The sequence below is a fragment of the Aphelocoma coerulescens genome, chromosome 1A (assembly GCF_041296385.1).
Source record: "Aphelocoma coerulescens isolate FSJ_1873_10779 chromosome 1A, UR_Acoe_1.0, whole genome shotgun sequence".
NCBI lineage: Eukaryota > Metazoa > Chordata > Aves > Passeriformes > Corvidae > Aphelocoma > Aphelocoma coerulescens.
The window spans coordinates 31,710,118-31,724,822 of record NC_091014.1 but is presented as its reverse complement, the minus strand read 5'-3'; the positions used below and the strand labels follow the sequence as shown (position 1 = coordinate 31,724,822).

At 36.9% G+C, this 14,705-nt stretch overlaps 1 protein-coding gene across 1 annotated transcript in view; it reads right to left on the bottom strand.

The window, feature by feature from the left end:
* Positions 1–14,705, bottom strand: part of ARID2 (AT-rich interaction domain 2) — a 93,321-nt gene that overhangs the window by 21,061 nt on the left and 57,555 nt on the right. Inside the window, exons 7-16 of the mRNA XM_068997926.1 lie at positions 13,498–13,565; positions 8,679–8,745; positions 8,344–8,594; positions 7,126–7,222; positions 6,835–7,044; positions 6,312–6,479; positions 5,176–5,251; positions 4,045–4,179; positions 3,384–3,583; positions 178–3,008 (exon numbers count right to left, since the gene is read on the bottom strand). Coding sequence (XP_068854027.1) covers positions 178–3,008; positions 3,384–3,583; positions 4,045–4,179; positions 5,176–5,251; positions 6,312–6,479; positions 6,835–7,044; positions 7,126–7,222; positions 8,344–8,594; positions 8,679–8,745; positions 13,498–13,565 — 4,103 coding nt within the window. The remainder of the gene's footprint in view (positions 1–177; positions 3,009–3,383; positions 3,584–4,044; positions 4,180–5,175; positions 5,252–6,311; positions 6,480–6,834; positions 7,045–7,125; positions 7,223–8,343; positions 8,595–8,678; positions 8,746–13,497; positions 13,566–14,705) is intronic.

Here is a 14,705-nt window from a genome sequence, read left to right as displayed (position 1 = left end):
ACTGAAGAAGTATGTAAACTGTTAAAACTTTAGTCTGTGGAAGAACAGAAAGCATCATTTTCTGAATATTTTAAATACTATGCAAGAGATACCGACCAAGCTCACATTTTCAGCCATGTTATTTCACAGTATTAGTCAGAATCACAGAATAAACATAAAAAGAACACTGCAACATACCTGTGTGACCATGCTTTGTATATACGTGGTTGGATGCTGCTGCTTTTGTTGAACAGCACTTTCTATTGCTACTTTCGCTACAGTGCTTGGATCCGCTCCAGCTGGCACAGCAACCATAGTTGCACTGCAACCAGCATTGTTGGGGTCACTGATTGTAACAATTCTAACTCCTACTTTATTTGGAATTCCTGGAACAGTTTCCCTGTCATTATCCTCTGCTGGCCTCTTTGCAGTTTTGCATTCTGCTGTGCCATTAGTAGACCGAACTTCGGAGGACAGGGTAGACTGGGACACTCTAGGTCCTGAGTGTGGAACTGCTATGATTTGATGCCCCTGTATAACAGAGGCTGTAGATTGTGGTGAGACAACTACACTTGGGCGTTGCTGAGGCACATCTGAATTCAAACTTGAAGCTAGAGGTCCATTAGGTAAATCAGTGTTGGTACCACTAAGTTGCTGGGTTAACAGTTTTGCAGCCTCCTGTGTACCGCTTACAACAGGTGAACTACTCAAAGTTAATACAGGCCCATTAGAAATTCTTTCCCCTTGATCACCTTTGGCAGTATCTTGCTGCGTGGCATCCAAATTCCCTTGTTGTTCCACTGAAGATATCTCACCATTTCCTACATGATTGGAAGTTTTGTGATTTGGAATGTTTTTGCTCAAATGAGAACAATCTCCTTTATCAAAATCACAGATTCCATTAACTAGGGGCTTCTTCAAATCACTTTTAATTTCCTGTGTGTCCGTTTGTTCAAAGTTCTGCTTTCCAGGAGCTCCGTTCTCACCCATTTCTAATGATGGCCCATTACTGACTTGTGAGCACTGATTGGCCTCATTCTGTGTTTTCCCTGAGTTAGAAGGAGGTAGACTGGAGTCACTATACTTTCTCCCATTTAAAAGACTTCCCACCTGCATTTCATTTTCTTTTGCATCCCCATTGCTGGTGTTTGCAGCTCCTCTTCGGCAGGAAGGGTTCTCCATAACTTCAATTTTACGTTCGTGAATGTGTAAACCTGTTGCTTCCTTTGCTTCTTCCTCCTTTTGGCAAATTATTTTATCACCTTTGAATGGGGGAGCAGCAGTACACGGTGATTGTCCAGCTGAAGGTGCTTGAGTAGCTGGAAGGGTTTGCACCTGTAGCCCAACTCCTGTCTGTGCTCCACTCACTGCAATTCCTGCTGGAGCAATGATCTGAGTTGCATTTCCCTGACTCACAGTTGCAGTAGCAAAACTTGTATTTGGCACAACTGTTATCGTAACCTGGTTGCCAGTAGTCCCTTGGAAAATAGTTGCTGGGCTGTTTGAGATCAACTGGCCTGGCAATATCTGTAAATTAGAAATGGGTACTGTTTGCACTGCCCCTTGGGGTGGGATTGCACCCGGGACCAACTGAACATTTTGCTGTCCAACTAGCAGCTGCTGAGCTGGAGACTGTCCTTGAACTCCAAAACCTGGTGTCTGGTTATTGGCCATCTGATAAACCACCTGAGGGCTAGGAGCTCTTGCATTGTTAGGTGGAGGAATCTGTGGAGCTGGGAGTATAAGCTTCCCCCCTGGAGTTGAGGGGCCTCTTTTTGGAAGAAGCAGTTGTTTTATCAGACTAGACTCACCAGAGTTGGGCTGGCCAACTCCTGTATTCGCTTGCTGTGATTGAACTTGCATTTGCATCGGTTGTTGTACCTGTACCTGCTGCTGTGATGATGCTGGTGAATGTTGCTGCTGCTGCTGCCTCTTTACAGAAAGCATCTGGCTAACAGTAGGAGGGGGTCCTTGTGACTGAGGAGTGGTAGATGAAGATGACATAACTGTAGGGACTTGATTATTTGTAACTGGACCTGGGGATGGTGAAGATGATGGAGTAATGCTTGGCTGTCCAGCCAACTGTACAGTTTGGCCAGCAGGAATAGAAGCTGGGTTAGCAAGCACAATTTGATGAATGGCTGGTGCATACGTCTGACCTTGCTGAGCTGGCTGGCTTACAATCACTACGCTTTGCTGGGATGGCGGTGGAGGCTGCTGCTGTGGCTGCTGCCCCACAGCAGATGGACCTTGCTGAGACGGTAGAGGCTTTGGTGCAATATTCTGAAACCCTACTCTAGATGTTGGTGGGTTCTGAACACCTGCAATTGTAACCACCTGCCCAGCTGCTACTTGGAAATTTTGTACTGTGGTGGCAGAAACAATGTTAGATGCAGAGGTTGTGACATACTGCTGTGGTGCTATGATGACTGTATCTTGTTGCTGGTTACCTGCCGAGGACTGCTGAGATGATGTCTGCCCAGGTTGTGATGATGTGCTGATTAGCTGTTGACCCTGTGAAACTGCTGAACTGCATGCTGGTAGGTTTTGAACTCTGCCAAATATATGACCCTGAGGTACAGCTTGCTGAATTACCGTAACAGGAGTGCCTGAAGGTATCTGTCCTGGTACCACTGCGTGCAGTGGAGACTGTTGTTGAATTACAGGTTGGTGGTGAAGCATCTGAGAACTCACAACTGTAACAGACGGCTGCTGGCCTGTAGTGCTGTGATTTTGATTAGAAGCTCCTCCTACAGCAATAGGAACAGGAACTGCAGACTGAGGAACAGAGCTCTGTATTACTGCAGCCTTCACTACTTCACAGGATATTGGACCTTTATTCTGTATAACAGTCATGGGAGCATTTTGTTGTGTATGAATAGGATTTTGTGGAATTCTAGAAACAGTCTGTGCCACAGTGTGAACACCTTGAATTGGAAAAGACATCTGTGTTGCTGTCAAAGTTGAAGATTGGTTAATAGGGGTCCTCTGATAGTGATTTCCTACACCTGGTAGCCCATGCGGGATTCCTGTTGAAATAAACACAATAAAAGTTTGGAAGCAGAGATTATTTTGAACACATTAACTAACAAATTTTTAAAAATCCAATATTTGAAATTGCAATTCTACATGAAACAGTTTCTATTCTCAGCTCTACAGAGTCTGAATTAATGATGCAGCAACAATGGCTTGTCTGCTGGCTGGCAAGCTTATGAGTTACACATCAAAGACTAGAATGGCATGCAAGGAAATACTGCAATACTATTCCCAACATTACTGAATAAACTCAATCTAAACATGTGGCCTCAACTTCCAACACTTTCAAGCTATGTTCAAAAACTTCTGGCTTTTATTATGGTTTCAGGATCAATGCAAAATACTTTATACATAATTAATTTAAAAACCTGCTGGCAAAGGAGACGAAGACACATCAGGAATTGAATCAACCCGGACGACTGGGGTAGACGAAGTTGGTGGCTGCTGATAGTACATCTGAATGGGAAGTGGTATAGCTCTCCTTTTCACTCCTACCACATGTATATGTGCTTGACCATTGTTACTTGGATCTTCTACTCTCTTCACTGTATGATTTGGAAAGACAGTTCTGCCAAACACAATATAAATCTATGTTAATAAACACAATAACTCAACTCTCTTACAATCTTTTTCTTTTACCTAACTGCTTTTGTGTGCAGAGTAATAGCAGGAATACCTGCATCTTTACAATACAGCAGGATTTTCCAACATCATGTGAGTGTTTATCATTGAGGACTAGCAGGTCCCCCAGATGGCCAAGGTGTCATAGAACCTAAGTGAAAATTACAAAATCTCAAAAAACTACTTCAGAAAGAATTAGAAGGACTAGAGGCAGAGAAGGAACCCATTCAAAGATGTTGAAATAGAATGAAATAAAATTAAACAAACTCTAAACATTTGTTTCAATTAGAATTCCAAAACTGGATGTCTTTCAACTCAGCAGATCTTTTCTCAAAGAAACCTAAAGCTGTCAGTTAGTATTGAGAACACAGAATTGCTTCTTTATTGCTGCATAAATTCTTGTCTTACCGCAAGCATTTATAAAATCCAGTTGATGTTAGGATTCCACCTCGAGCTAATTTACTACAAGTAGAGAGGTATTCAGAGTACATTTCTGCTCGAGAGACTGAGCAATCAAGGTTCACTTCAAAATGGGCATTCAACCTGAGGATGAAAAAATAAACTATGAAGCAAAATACTGTATCACAGACACTTTTGAGATCTGCCAACACAATATGGAAAATAGCATTTTAGGATATTGTTTTGTCAGATGTCCGTTTCACACTTTCCTTCCCACTGCTTATGAATCAAAACATTGGATCCCTAACACTTGCAGTCAGTTTTACATGCAGTATCTTATTTACATACTTATATACATATTATTTATGCAGAACAGTCTCTACATATGTCTTTTTTATTGTATATTCTGCAAAAACAAATGAGAATGCATGGTTTGTTGGCATCTCCTCCCTTCAGCTCTATTCTTATTCCTTAATGATTCTACTTCAGCAAAAGATGAGTTAAAAGCTAGCTAATTCTTCATAACAAATTTTTATTGTGAGTCAGTATTTGGAATCTGAGTTGATTTACATAAGACAAATAGCTCAGAAAGATCACCCACAATCTACATGAGAACCACAGGAGAGATAGTTTCTCTCTACATATCTGGAAATAATACTAGTTGAAAGCAAGAGAATTTGGATGGAAAAGACTCTGATCTTCCTTAACTTGAGGTTCATGATGATCATGTAAGAGTTTTGCAGGGCCTAGCTTCATAATTTGATACTTACTTTTACAGTGATTCAGTAATATAGCAACACATTACCAGATGAAAATACCTGTGAAACAGGTAACACTCCTTGACAATTTAAAAATAAATTAAATCAAGATCAGAGTTAAAACTCAAATCAAATTCTGTCCTAAGAGACAAAACAAATAATTTCATGGATCAACAGTCGAAGACTGAATATTCTGGTCGAGTTTTTGCTTTCATACTTCTTCAAAGCAATGACAGAATGGATTTGGTTTACACTTTTCAGAAAAATAAGTCTAACAGTAAGGAGAAGCAAACTAGAAAATTCTGTGACACATGAATTCATCAGTATTTTTCTTTGTTTTTCTTCTTCATTAATGTATTTGAATAGAACTATATACACTTACCACTGGCATGCAAATTTCTCGCTGTCTATTTCTACTATTCCTGGAGGTGGAGCAACATGTGGTGCTGTCCTAGAGGCTGTAGAGAATGTGGGGAAGGAAAAAAAAACCAAAACTTGCTGAAATGTTTTTTATCCTCCTGAATGAAGCACTTAACGACACCCACTGGGTACAGCTCCTCCTATGTTTGTCAGTAAGGATGTATCCAGCTAAGGCAAGTCACCAAGGTGCCCTATGCAGACTAAAGATCTGCACCACAGTTTACACCAAAGTGAAGCAGGGCTTGCCAGGGCCAGAGTCACGAGTGAAATGCAATCACGAAGCGTGCACCCAGTGAACGGCTGCTTCCAGATTCACCATCACGATCTCAGTGCTTTACAGTACTGAGCATGGTTTTAAAGGGGTGTAATACTCCGCCACAACAGGCACAAATACACAGCAATTATTTTTCCTATTCTTAAGTGGATGCAAATATAATGCAAAGGATTTTGTGGCAAGGTCACATCAGTTCATTCTATTCACTCTTGTTCACCCCCTTGGTTACATTCTCTCCCAGTCATTTTTGCTGTGGTATCTGCACCCATTCCAGAAGCAGCACACTTAGACACGCAAGCCAGTGTCTGCTGCAATGGTTCTGCCTCAGTAACTTCCTAAGAATAATCAAGATTTGGTTCACATAACAAGAAACTGTTCAGAACCTTCAAGAGTGAGTCTATCTCATCTCATCTCTGCAACTCTATCAAACACTACATGTTACTGCCGAATAATACCTAGTGTAAAACAAAATATAAAAAGGACCTCTAATTCTCTGCAAATTGTGGGAACAATCTAGAATGCATACCTTTTCTTTCCACTGAACAAGTTAAAATAATCAATGTATGTAACTTTCAGAGAATTTTCAGATTAGCAATCTAGTAACAATAAAATTCTTCCAAAGCTTGTTTCACAATAGTTTTGGCTAATGTAGCTTTGGCTAACATAGCATATTTGCTTCATGAGCAAGTGTTTGAAAAAGATATGTATGTTATGCATAATGGTACACTTACTTATGTAAACTAATCAGAAATCTAGAGAAGATAAAAATCATAGATCATATGGGAATCTTATAGAAGAGTGCATTCTCTTGCAGTGATACTCACCTGGGACACCTGCTGCATGGGCCTGTGAAGAACCATGATCCATTACTTGTGGTCTGACATCAAGTATTCCTTGCTGGCTAACACACTGATGTTCAATGAGCTTTACAGCAGTAAGAGCATCAGGTCCAAACATCTGGATGTCCATAGAAACCAGACATACTAATGTATCTAAAGTATTGAATGTAAAACCAACAATTACATTAGGACAAGACAAATGAACGCTGTTGAAACATACTGATTTGCTTTAAAATTGCCATGTGTTGAAAGGAAACAAGTCTTTGCATGCTTCTGTATGTTTTTGGGTTTTTTTTAAACACACTTCGTGGCATTAAAAAAAACTTCAGAATTTTTGGCATCATCAATTCCTTGAGGAGACAATGAATAAATTTAGTAAATTCCATCCCCATGCTGTGTGCTCACATACACACAAGCAAGCCACATTTTAAAGAATATGTCACAGTCAGTGGTTAAGCCTTTTTTCCTGCATAAGGGAGAGTAGTAATATATTTTGCTTCTCCCTTACCTATGCTCTTCTCCACTTTAGCAATCTTTGAGCAGGCCACTTCTCCCATTTCTGTGAGCATGTATAGCACCTCAAGTGCCGAGATTACAAGCAGCACATCTGGTAGTGTGAGATGACATATGATCTCTTTATAGGATTCTTGATCCACATATTCACAAATTAAGACACCATTATCTTCAGCCTTACAAAGATTTGCCAAGATTTCCATGCCTGAAGAACAAATGCAAAGCAAGTTTTAAACAGCAATAATTACAATTCTGATAGAACAACAGGAATAGCTAGAGATCCTACCTCTCATTTTTAAAAATCTATCCCTTGACATGAGGCATTTTGTAACAGTGTGGAACATTAGATGAGTAGTTTTGAAATCAACAGGATCCAGAAGAAGCTGATGAGAAAGAAAAAAAAATTACTAACACTATCCATAGTTCTAATGGCTCAAATCCTTAAATTTGTGTATCAAAATATAACATCCGGAAGTATTTGATTGCAGTACACACAAATTACACTCATGTTCATAAAAACTGAACCCTGTGAGCTTTTGATTGTAGCTAGCATTTTGAGCCCCCTCCTCCTCTTCTGCTCTGAAGCAGCAATCTAACTTACACTTTCCAGTGCTCAGAATAACAAAAGTAACTATTCTCAGGCAGTCAACAGTATACACAAATGGATTTGAATATCCAACGAAGACCAGAACTTAAGTAACAAGTACTCCTTCCCAAATGCTATCCCAGTCCTTCATCTTGTTTCTACTTCTGCTTCTCACTTAGAGGACTCGGCTGTAAGTAACATTCTTTCTCATTCAGAAGAAGCTGGGTACATGGTAAATGAAAAACACCATCTTTTTTCAGTATGTAATAGTGGACAAATACTTCTCATCTTACTCTCTGATAGTAGCCATTTTACTTAAATTTTTATGCTATGTTTTAAAATATAAGGACTATCTGAACATACTACCTATAAAATCTATATAATTTATCTGCATGATAGTATGACATACTGAAATAGTATATTATATAACACTTAACCTCTACCAAAAAAAAAAAAAAAAGCCTCACATGATTCTGGCAGCATACCCAGTGGCATATGACTAGTTTACACAGAGTACAGTACACAGAACATAAAACCCTCTACAACCATCTTTCTTAAACTTACTATTTTGAAGATATGACTAAAGGTTATAATCATAAAGTGATGAAGGTAGCATAAAGACTGCAGAACTTAACAAATTCCTTTCTTCTCTCTGGGAAACAACTGAAAATTATACACTATGAATATCTTGTATCTCCCTACATCATCAGTCTTCTTCATGTGATTCTATTTTAGCAGCTGACACATACAGTCAGATTTTACTTTCGGCTCTGAACACTTGTTTTCAAATTGCTAATTACAAATTCAGAGAATAATTTATTTCCTTCTCCATGCAATGATAAAGGAAAAAAAAAAAATCATGAACACTAATGCTTTTATCAATTTATACTTGAATTGTTCTGTTTGGAAGAACATTACCTCTGCTGCAATATTTCCCAGCGTATCAAGCCCCAACTGCCGTAGAGAAATAAAGTGACTGTGAGCAGAGAGTAGCAGGAACCGAAGACAAGTACGATTAGCTGCCAGAAGTTTAACATTTCCCTCTTCAAAAGAAAGATTTCGTAAAATCACTGCTATCTGAAGTACTCGCTGCCCTTCAATATCATTAATGCCCAATTTGCGAGGTGGATGAAATAAGGATTCCCAAATCCATTCTTCTGATGGAATATCTACAAAGTAAATAAATAAATTTTAGTCCTTCCTCTGCTGTATTTACCAACATGTATGTACTAAGATTAGTCAAGATGTCTCACCTTGAGATTTGCTTCTGTCAGAAATTAGATCACGAACTTCAATATCCTCAACAATATCCTTCCAAAACTGAAGAAAAAATTAAAAATACTTAATTTCTAGGGGATATTTCTTTAAATATTAATTACTTCTATTTCTATAATGTTAAAATATTTAAATAATATTAAAATAATTGTTATTTAAAAATTTCCTAGTACCTTGATTCATCTGATAGTAACCAGAAGTGATGACATGCAAGATGTTCAGTACTTTACATTAGGAAACTCTTCCCTTCAAGCACCAGAAGTAGGCAGTCACAGGCAATCAACACTACCACAGAAGTGCTTTGCTGAAGCACATACTGAAACTATAGGGCAGTTTTCCGTGCACCATTAGAAATACAGCAATTACAAATGGAAAAAAAGTACAGTTCATCCTCCATCTTCTCCAAACAGTGATGACCCAAGGCAGAATAAGGTGACTCCTCCCAGTCCCAGTAGATCTTAAGACTCCTGCAAGAAGTTGCTATTTGGAAAGACTTTTTAAAGCTGCTGTGTTTCCTACTTCATCGTAGCACAATAAAAAGAGAGAAACAACCACCACCATCACAAAAACTCTTTATAAATATAACCAAAGCTGAATGCTTCAGCAGACTGGAATTCAAATTACTTTTCAAATTTATGGCCTGGTCTGTAAATGGTTGTTTTGTTGCTAGTCCTATTGAAATTCAAGAATTAATCAAGGAATTAAGGTTTGCAGGCTAATAAAAATATATATTGTGATGTGTAATAATATAAAAATATACAATAATACATGCATTCTAATGTGTATATCTGAACAAAGATATAAACCTTCCTTTGACTAATAAAAATCCGTACATTCCTTTGACTCACGGATGAAATACAGTTCCTCTTTTGACTATAATCACAGAATAAAACCACCAATAAATCTGGATAAAAAGGGAAGGATGGGAAGTACAACCAGCTGAACAGCAGGAGAAATTTTGCTATGCAAATGTAATTACTAAATTACAGCATTCATACCAAGCTTGACACTACTATTTTCTTGACAAATACAATACTACAGATTTTCTAAATTGGAAGGAAAAGAATTTTATTTTCACTGCAATGTTGCTAAATGGCGTCCAAGTACTGTTTAGTAAAGAGGATTACTTGCACAGAAAGGATTACTACCTCATTTTAGCAAAGACAAAACAGCTAGAAAAAGTCTTAATTTTTTACTGTTTGTGACAAACAGATTTTTCTAATTAATACTGAAGCTATCACCAAAAGCCACAGAAGACAAAGGCATGCAGGCAAAATTCTGTTACAAGGGAACAGGTGAAACATGACAGGTTTTTTTTTGCCCAAAGGAATGGCAAAAATGGAAAAACATAAATTAAGCTTTCTGGGCATTCATTTGAAAAACACATAGCACAAAGGCAATAAAAAAATCAGTTTAGCATCACAAGCAGTTATTTATTCCCTACTATGAATGACAGCTGTGATCTAATACTACATATTAATAGAAATAACAAGGCAGGGTGCAAAACTGAAGTTCTTTATCAATAATTACGCCTATGTATATATTTGGATGATGGTAACATGCTGCTAATAGAAACATAAAGCTAAGACTTTGAAGCAACCAAATAATGCTAAGAGATAATGGACAAAGGTAAAGAACTTGATTCACATTCACAGTCTGATTACTGTCAGTAGCCAAGTCCCTTTGGAAAAAGATGCAAAGGACTATACTTCACTGCAAATCACAGCAACCAAATTACTGTCCATTAAAACAGTGGACATTTGAGTCCACAAACCATAATGTAGCAATGGTATGACTACTTATTGTCCAAGAAAAATATGAGAGCAACTGGAATCAAGTCACCTTGACAAATTATTGTGAGAGACAAGAAAAGTGATGTTTGAAAAGTATTTCAGGTATTTAAGTGCATAAGGACCTCTCTCCGTGTACTGTCTGAGAAAGATCAGAGGATAAATGCACAGTAAAGAATTTTTAAATTTATACAAAGAAGAAAGAGTTGGGCAATAAAATAAAAAAATCACAGAAGAAAGAAGAAAACCAGAGAAGTAAGTAAGGCACAAAAACTGCATATATATGGATTTTGGAACTCTACAGCTAGAGGAGGCCTCAAGTAAGTCCAAGAACATGAAACCCAAATCATTTGACTGAAGTAAACAAAGATGAACAGTGCATGAAGAAATGTAATGCAATTTTTCATACACTACACACCAGACACTGAGCAGCTGCTGGAGACATGAAAGAAATACCTGGAAAAACAGCTAAATCTATCCGATTATAAACATACTATATAAACAAATCACTCTTGAAAGCAAACTATACTCACAAGTGAACCTTGGTAACATGAGGATATTCAAAGCTAAGCAAAACAGCTAAAAATGGGAAAGTTTCCAGAGTACAGGAGAAAACATCTGAGCAGGATGCCATCGGAGCTTGTGGATGGGGACAACAAAACAAACAAGGAGAGATACAAGATGACTGGCTAAATGCCAGTTTTTCCAATCCTTAAGTAAGGACATGCAATCAAGTCCAACTAACTAGAGATTTAAGCTTATTGACAGCACCAGGAAAAATCAAGAGGGGATATAGCAGCAAATTAACATAGCTGTAAGAGATAACAGCAGGTTCAACTTAAGTAATACTCAAATTTAGACAATTAGTGGAACAAATTCACTGACTAGTAAAAACATTTGATTCAGTTTACAAGTAAGCTATGTAGAAAGTGAGAAAGTATGTCCTGTGGCAGGTAAGATAATGGAAAATAAAAAATTTTCGAACAGTTTTATATAATGCAGTAATGACTGGGGGAAGGGAAAGAAGAAGGAAAAGAAAGGTAATTGATTCCCTTGAAGTTTAGTACAAAGAAACACATTGTTTTTCATCTTCACCTTCAGCTGACACAGCAATGATACTGGAGAACACAACTAGCAGCAAAATGAAAAAAACAAAAAATAAAGATTTTTATTTTATATGATAATATGAACGGTGAAAGGAGGAACTTATTTAGCTGTTATTTTTTCTTGAAACTGCAAAAGCACATTAAAAAAAACCCCAAAACAAACATCAAAACCAGATGTACATGTCTATGCTGACAACCAAGTATCTCTCCTACGTCAGGAAGCTCCCATGCTTCCCCCGATTCCTGTTTTGACACAGCCACAGCTGCAATACAAAATAAATTACTTCCAGTAGTAGGGTCAAACAAATGCTTGCAGTGAGATGCTCTGAAAAATCTGAATTCTTGGCATTAGAGATACTTTTAGATCTGATGTTAGTTTTTTACATGCTTTCCGAGTATTTCTGACATGCTGTCAGCAGTATTTCACTACAGAGTGGTACTATATATGTTGTAATGTCCAAAAATAGATCTTGGAGAGCATCCAAGATTTTTATTAGTAAACCTTACTGCAGTTACAGTGGTTCTACTTAAAACTTTGTTAAACATTTATAAGAACCACCTGCCCTTATACCAATTACTTAAGTTTATATAATTAATGAATATGTAATAAATTAGAATACTGTATAATTTTAAATGTTTACAGATCTAGACATGGTGCTTGTTGCTGCTCTAGATCAGCAACAGTCTGTGACAGCTTAGGGTGAAGTCAACACAGAAGAGCTGAGTGCTTAAAACAAACAAACCAACCAACCAACCAAAACAAAACCTACAGTACTTCTGGATGTATTTTTTCAATGGAAAAGGGAAATGAAGATTATGAAACAGTTATTTTTACACTTAAGTTTGGCACATTTGTATCACATTTTCAAGTCCATATACTCACAAATAGGAGAGCTTAGCTTTCTTGGTTTTAAGTTTATTTAGGAAATTTCGATTAGGGAATCTATTCACTTGTATTTCAACAACACTTATCAATTAACCACAACTACTATGGTCCAGCTTGTTCCCAAACTGAATTACATAAAAATAAAACAAAAGATAAATGGAGAAAGCTCCCAACAAATATTGTTCTGTAAGACTGGTAAGATATTTCAATATATGAAACTATTATGGAATTGAGCAGAAACCTAGTTTCATAAGGAACTGAGAAGATTATCTCTCCACATTTTTACTTAATAGAAAGCATAAGGTATCCAAATATATTTTAATCTAGCTTTCTTCTATTTTAGCCACATAAATCATCACCTGTAATTCAATTCAAAGAAATTGCATATCATAGTAAATATGCTGAAATATCAAATCTCTTCCAGCTATAATTCATCCACCAAAACAAGTTCATCTAGAATAAATAACCATTTGTACAAAGAAACTTTAGTTCTATTTTTACCTCATTTCACGGCTTGTACAGTAGCTCATGCCCTCTAGTGGAAAGATTAAAAAAGCCTTGTGCAAAAATAGCTAACTGAAACAAACCTGCAACATTGCTAACCTATTACAGTATTTCTCCTATACTTCTTATGCTATGATCTTAATTTTCATAATTCAGAATGTTTCTTTACTGATCGTTGCAGTTCAAAAAAACCCCGAAATGGCATTATTGCTCCTTGTTAAATGTTGCCCAATATTCCTTTTCTTCACAAATATTAGGTTCCTTATAAAGGAAACATGGAAACCTTTGTTCATTTGCCTATATCTATTTTTTTCTTAATACACTTCTTCCTGCTTATCCACACATTATAAGACAAGTGTGACATAGTGTCCTATTACATTTAAATCAAAGGAATTAAGTTGAGAGTGATTTTAAAGACATATGCTAGTGTATCTTAGAATTTTCAATCTTTTTAAAGGATTTTATACCCACCATATGCAGCACAAAATTATTTTAATAATTTTTTAATTACCTTAACAAAATCTCTATCAGTTTTCTCCTTCCACTCTTCTCCAAATACAGCAGAAAATGATCCTAAAGCTTTAAGCACAAAAAGCATAATTTAGTAAAATTCAAAAAATGGTCATTTTTTATTAATCCATAAACTAAATAAAGATTAAAGAACACTGTAGACTCTTCCAGTGTTTCCTTTTGATCTTAAAAAATACCGCATAAACCAACTGAAACGTCTGCTGTCATTTAATTAACAGCTATTGCAGTTTTACAATTTAAGTTGAGAGTAAGGGGTTCATAAGGAAAGGGCTAGTTTGTGAACCCTGTAAAAAAAACACAGGGGAAACTTTTCCAGAGCTCTTTTCCAGGAGTCAAGATGACTGCTCTACTTTCACCCTCACATCGACAACTGTTTTCCTCGTGCACTGTGTAAGCACAAACACTACTGCAGTACTTAAACAAATTCCCACTTACATCTTCTAAAAAACTTGAACAGTAATAAGATTTTGACAGCATTCAATTCAAACTCAATATTTAACCAAGACCAGTAATGGATGTTCCTGGGTGTTTGATGGAGCCACTACCACAGCTTTTGTAATCATCACTCCTCAAAGGCAGCTAAGACTCAGTCAATCCGATTCAAATGCTGAGTCAATCCAAAAATGAACTCTGTCTTGCAATAGTTCTGTCATTAATTAATGACACATTTAAGTTACACTTAAACATTTTGGTTCATCATGTTTTCTTGTTTTGAAAAAAATGCTACAAATCTCAATTCCAAGACCACATCAGCTTTCAATTCACAGAATCCAAACCAAGGCCTCATGCAGCTCTCCAAGCTGAATATACTGCATAACCCCCGAACCCCTGGGGTTGCCCCATGACCTGCAATCTAACTGTTATCTTGAAGTTTAGGAGGGGACAGGAGGGAAGCTGTTGACATATTTTACCTAAAAACATTACATTATAAATAATAACAACTAAAAAACCTTAATTATGGACAAGAAAAATCTAAAATCAAATTAAATGAAGTTAATCAGCTATTTTTTTACTGCCACCTGAAATTATTGTGATAGTATTTTCATAATGCCTGAATTTACTAATTAAAGAATTCATTTAATCATGAAACCTGGTAGATTTACTGTAATTATTTATACTATAAAAGCATGTAAGTATTTCAAACTGAAGCTTCATGCTTCAAAAATAAGTAAACATACCCCCGCTATT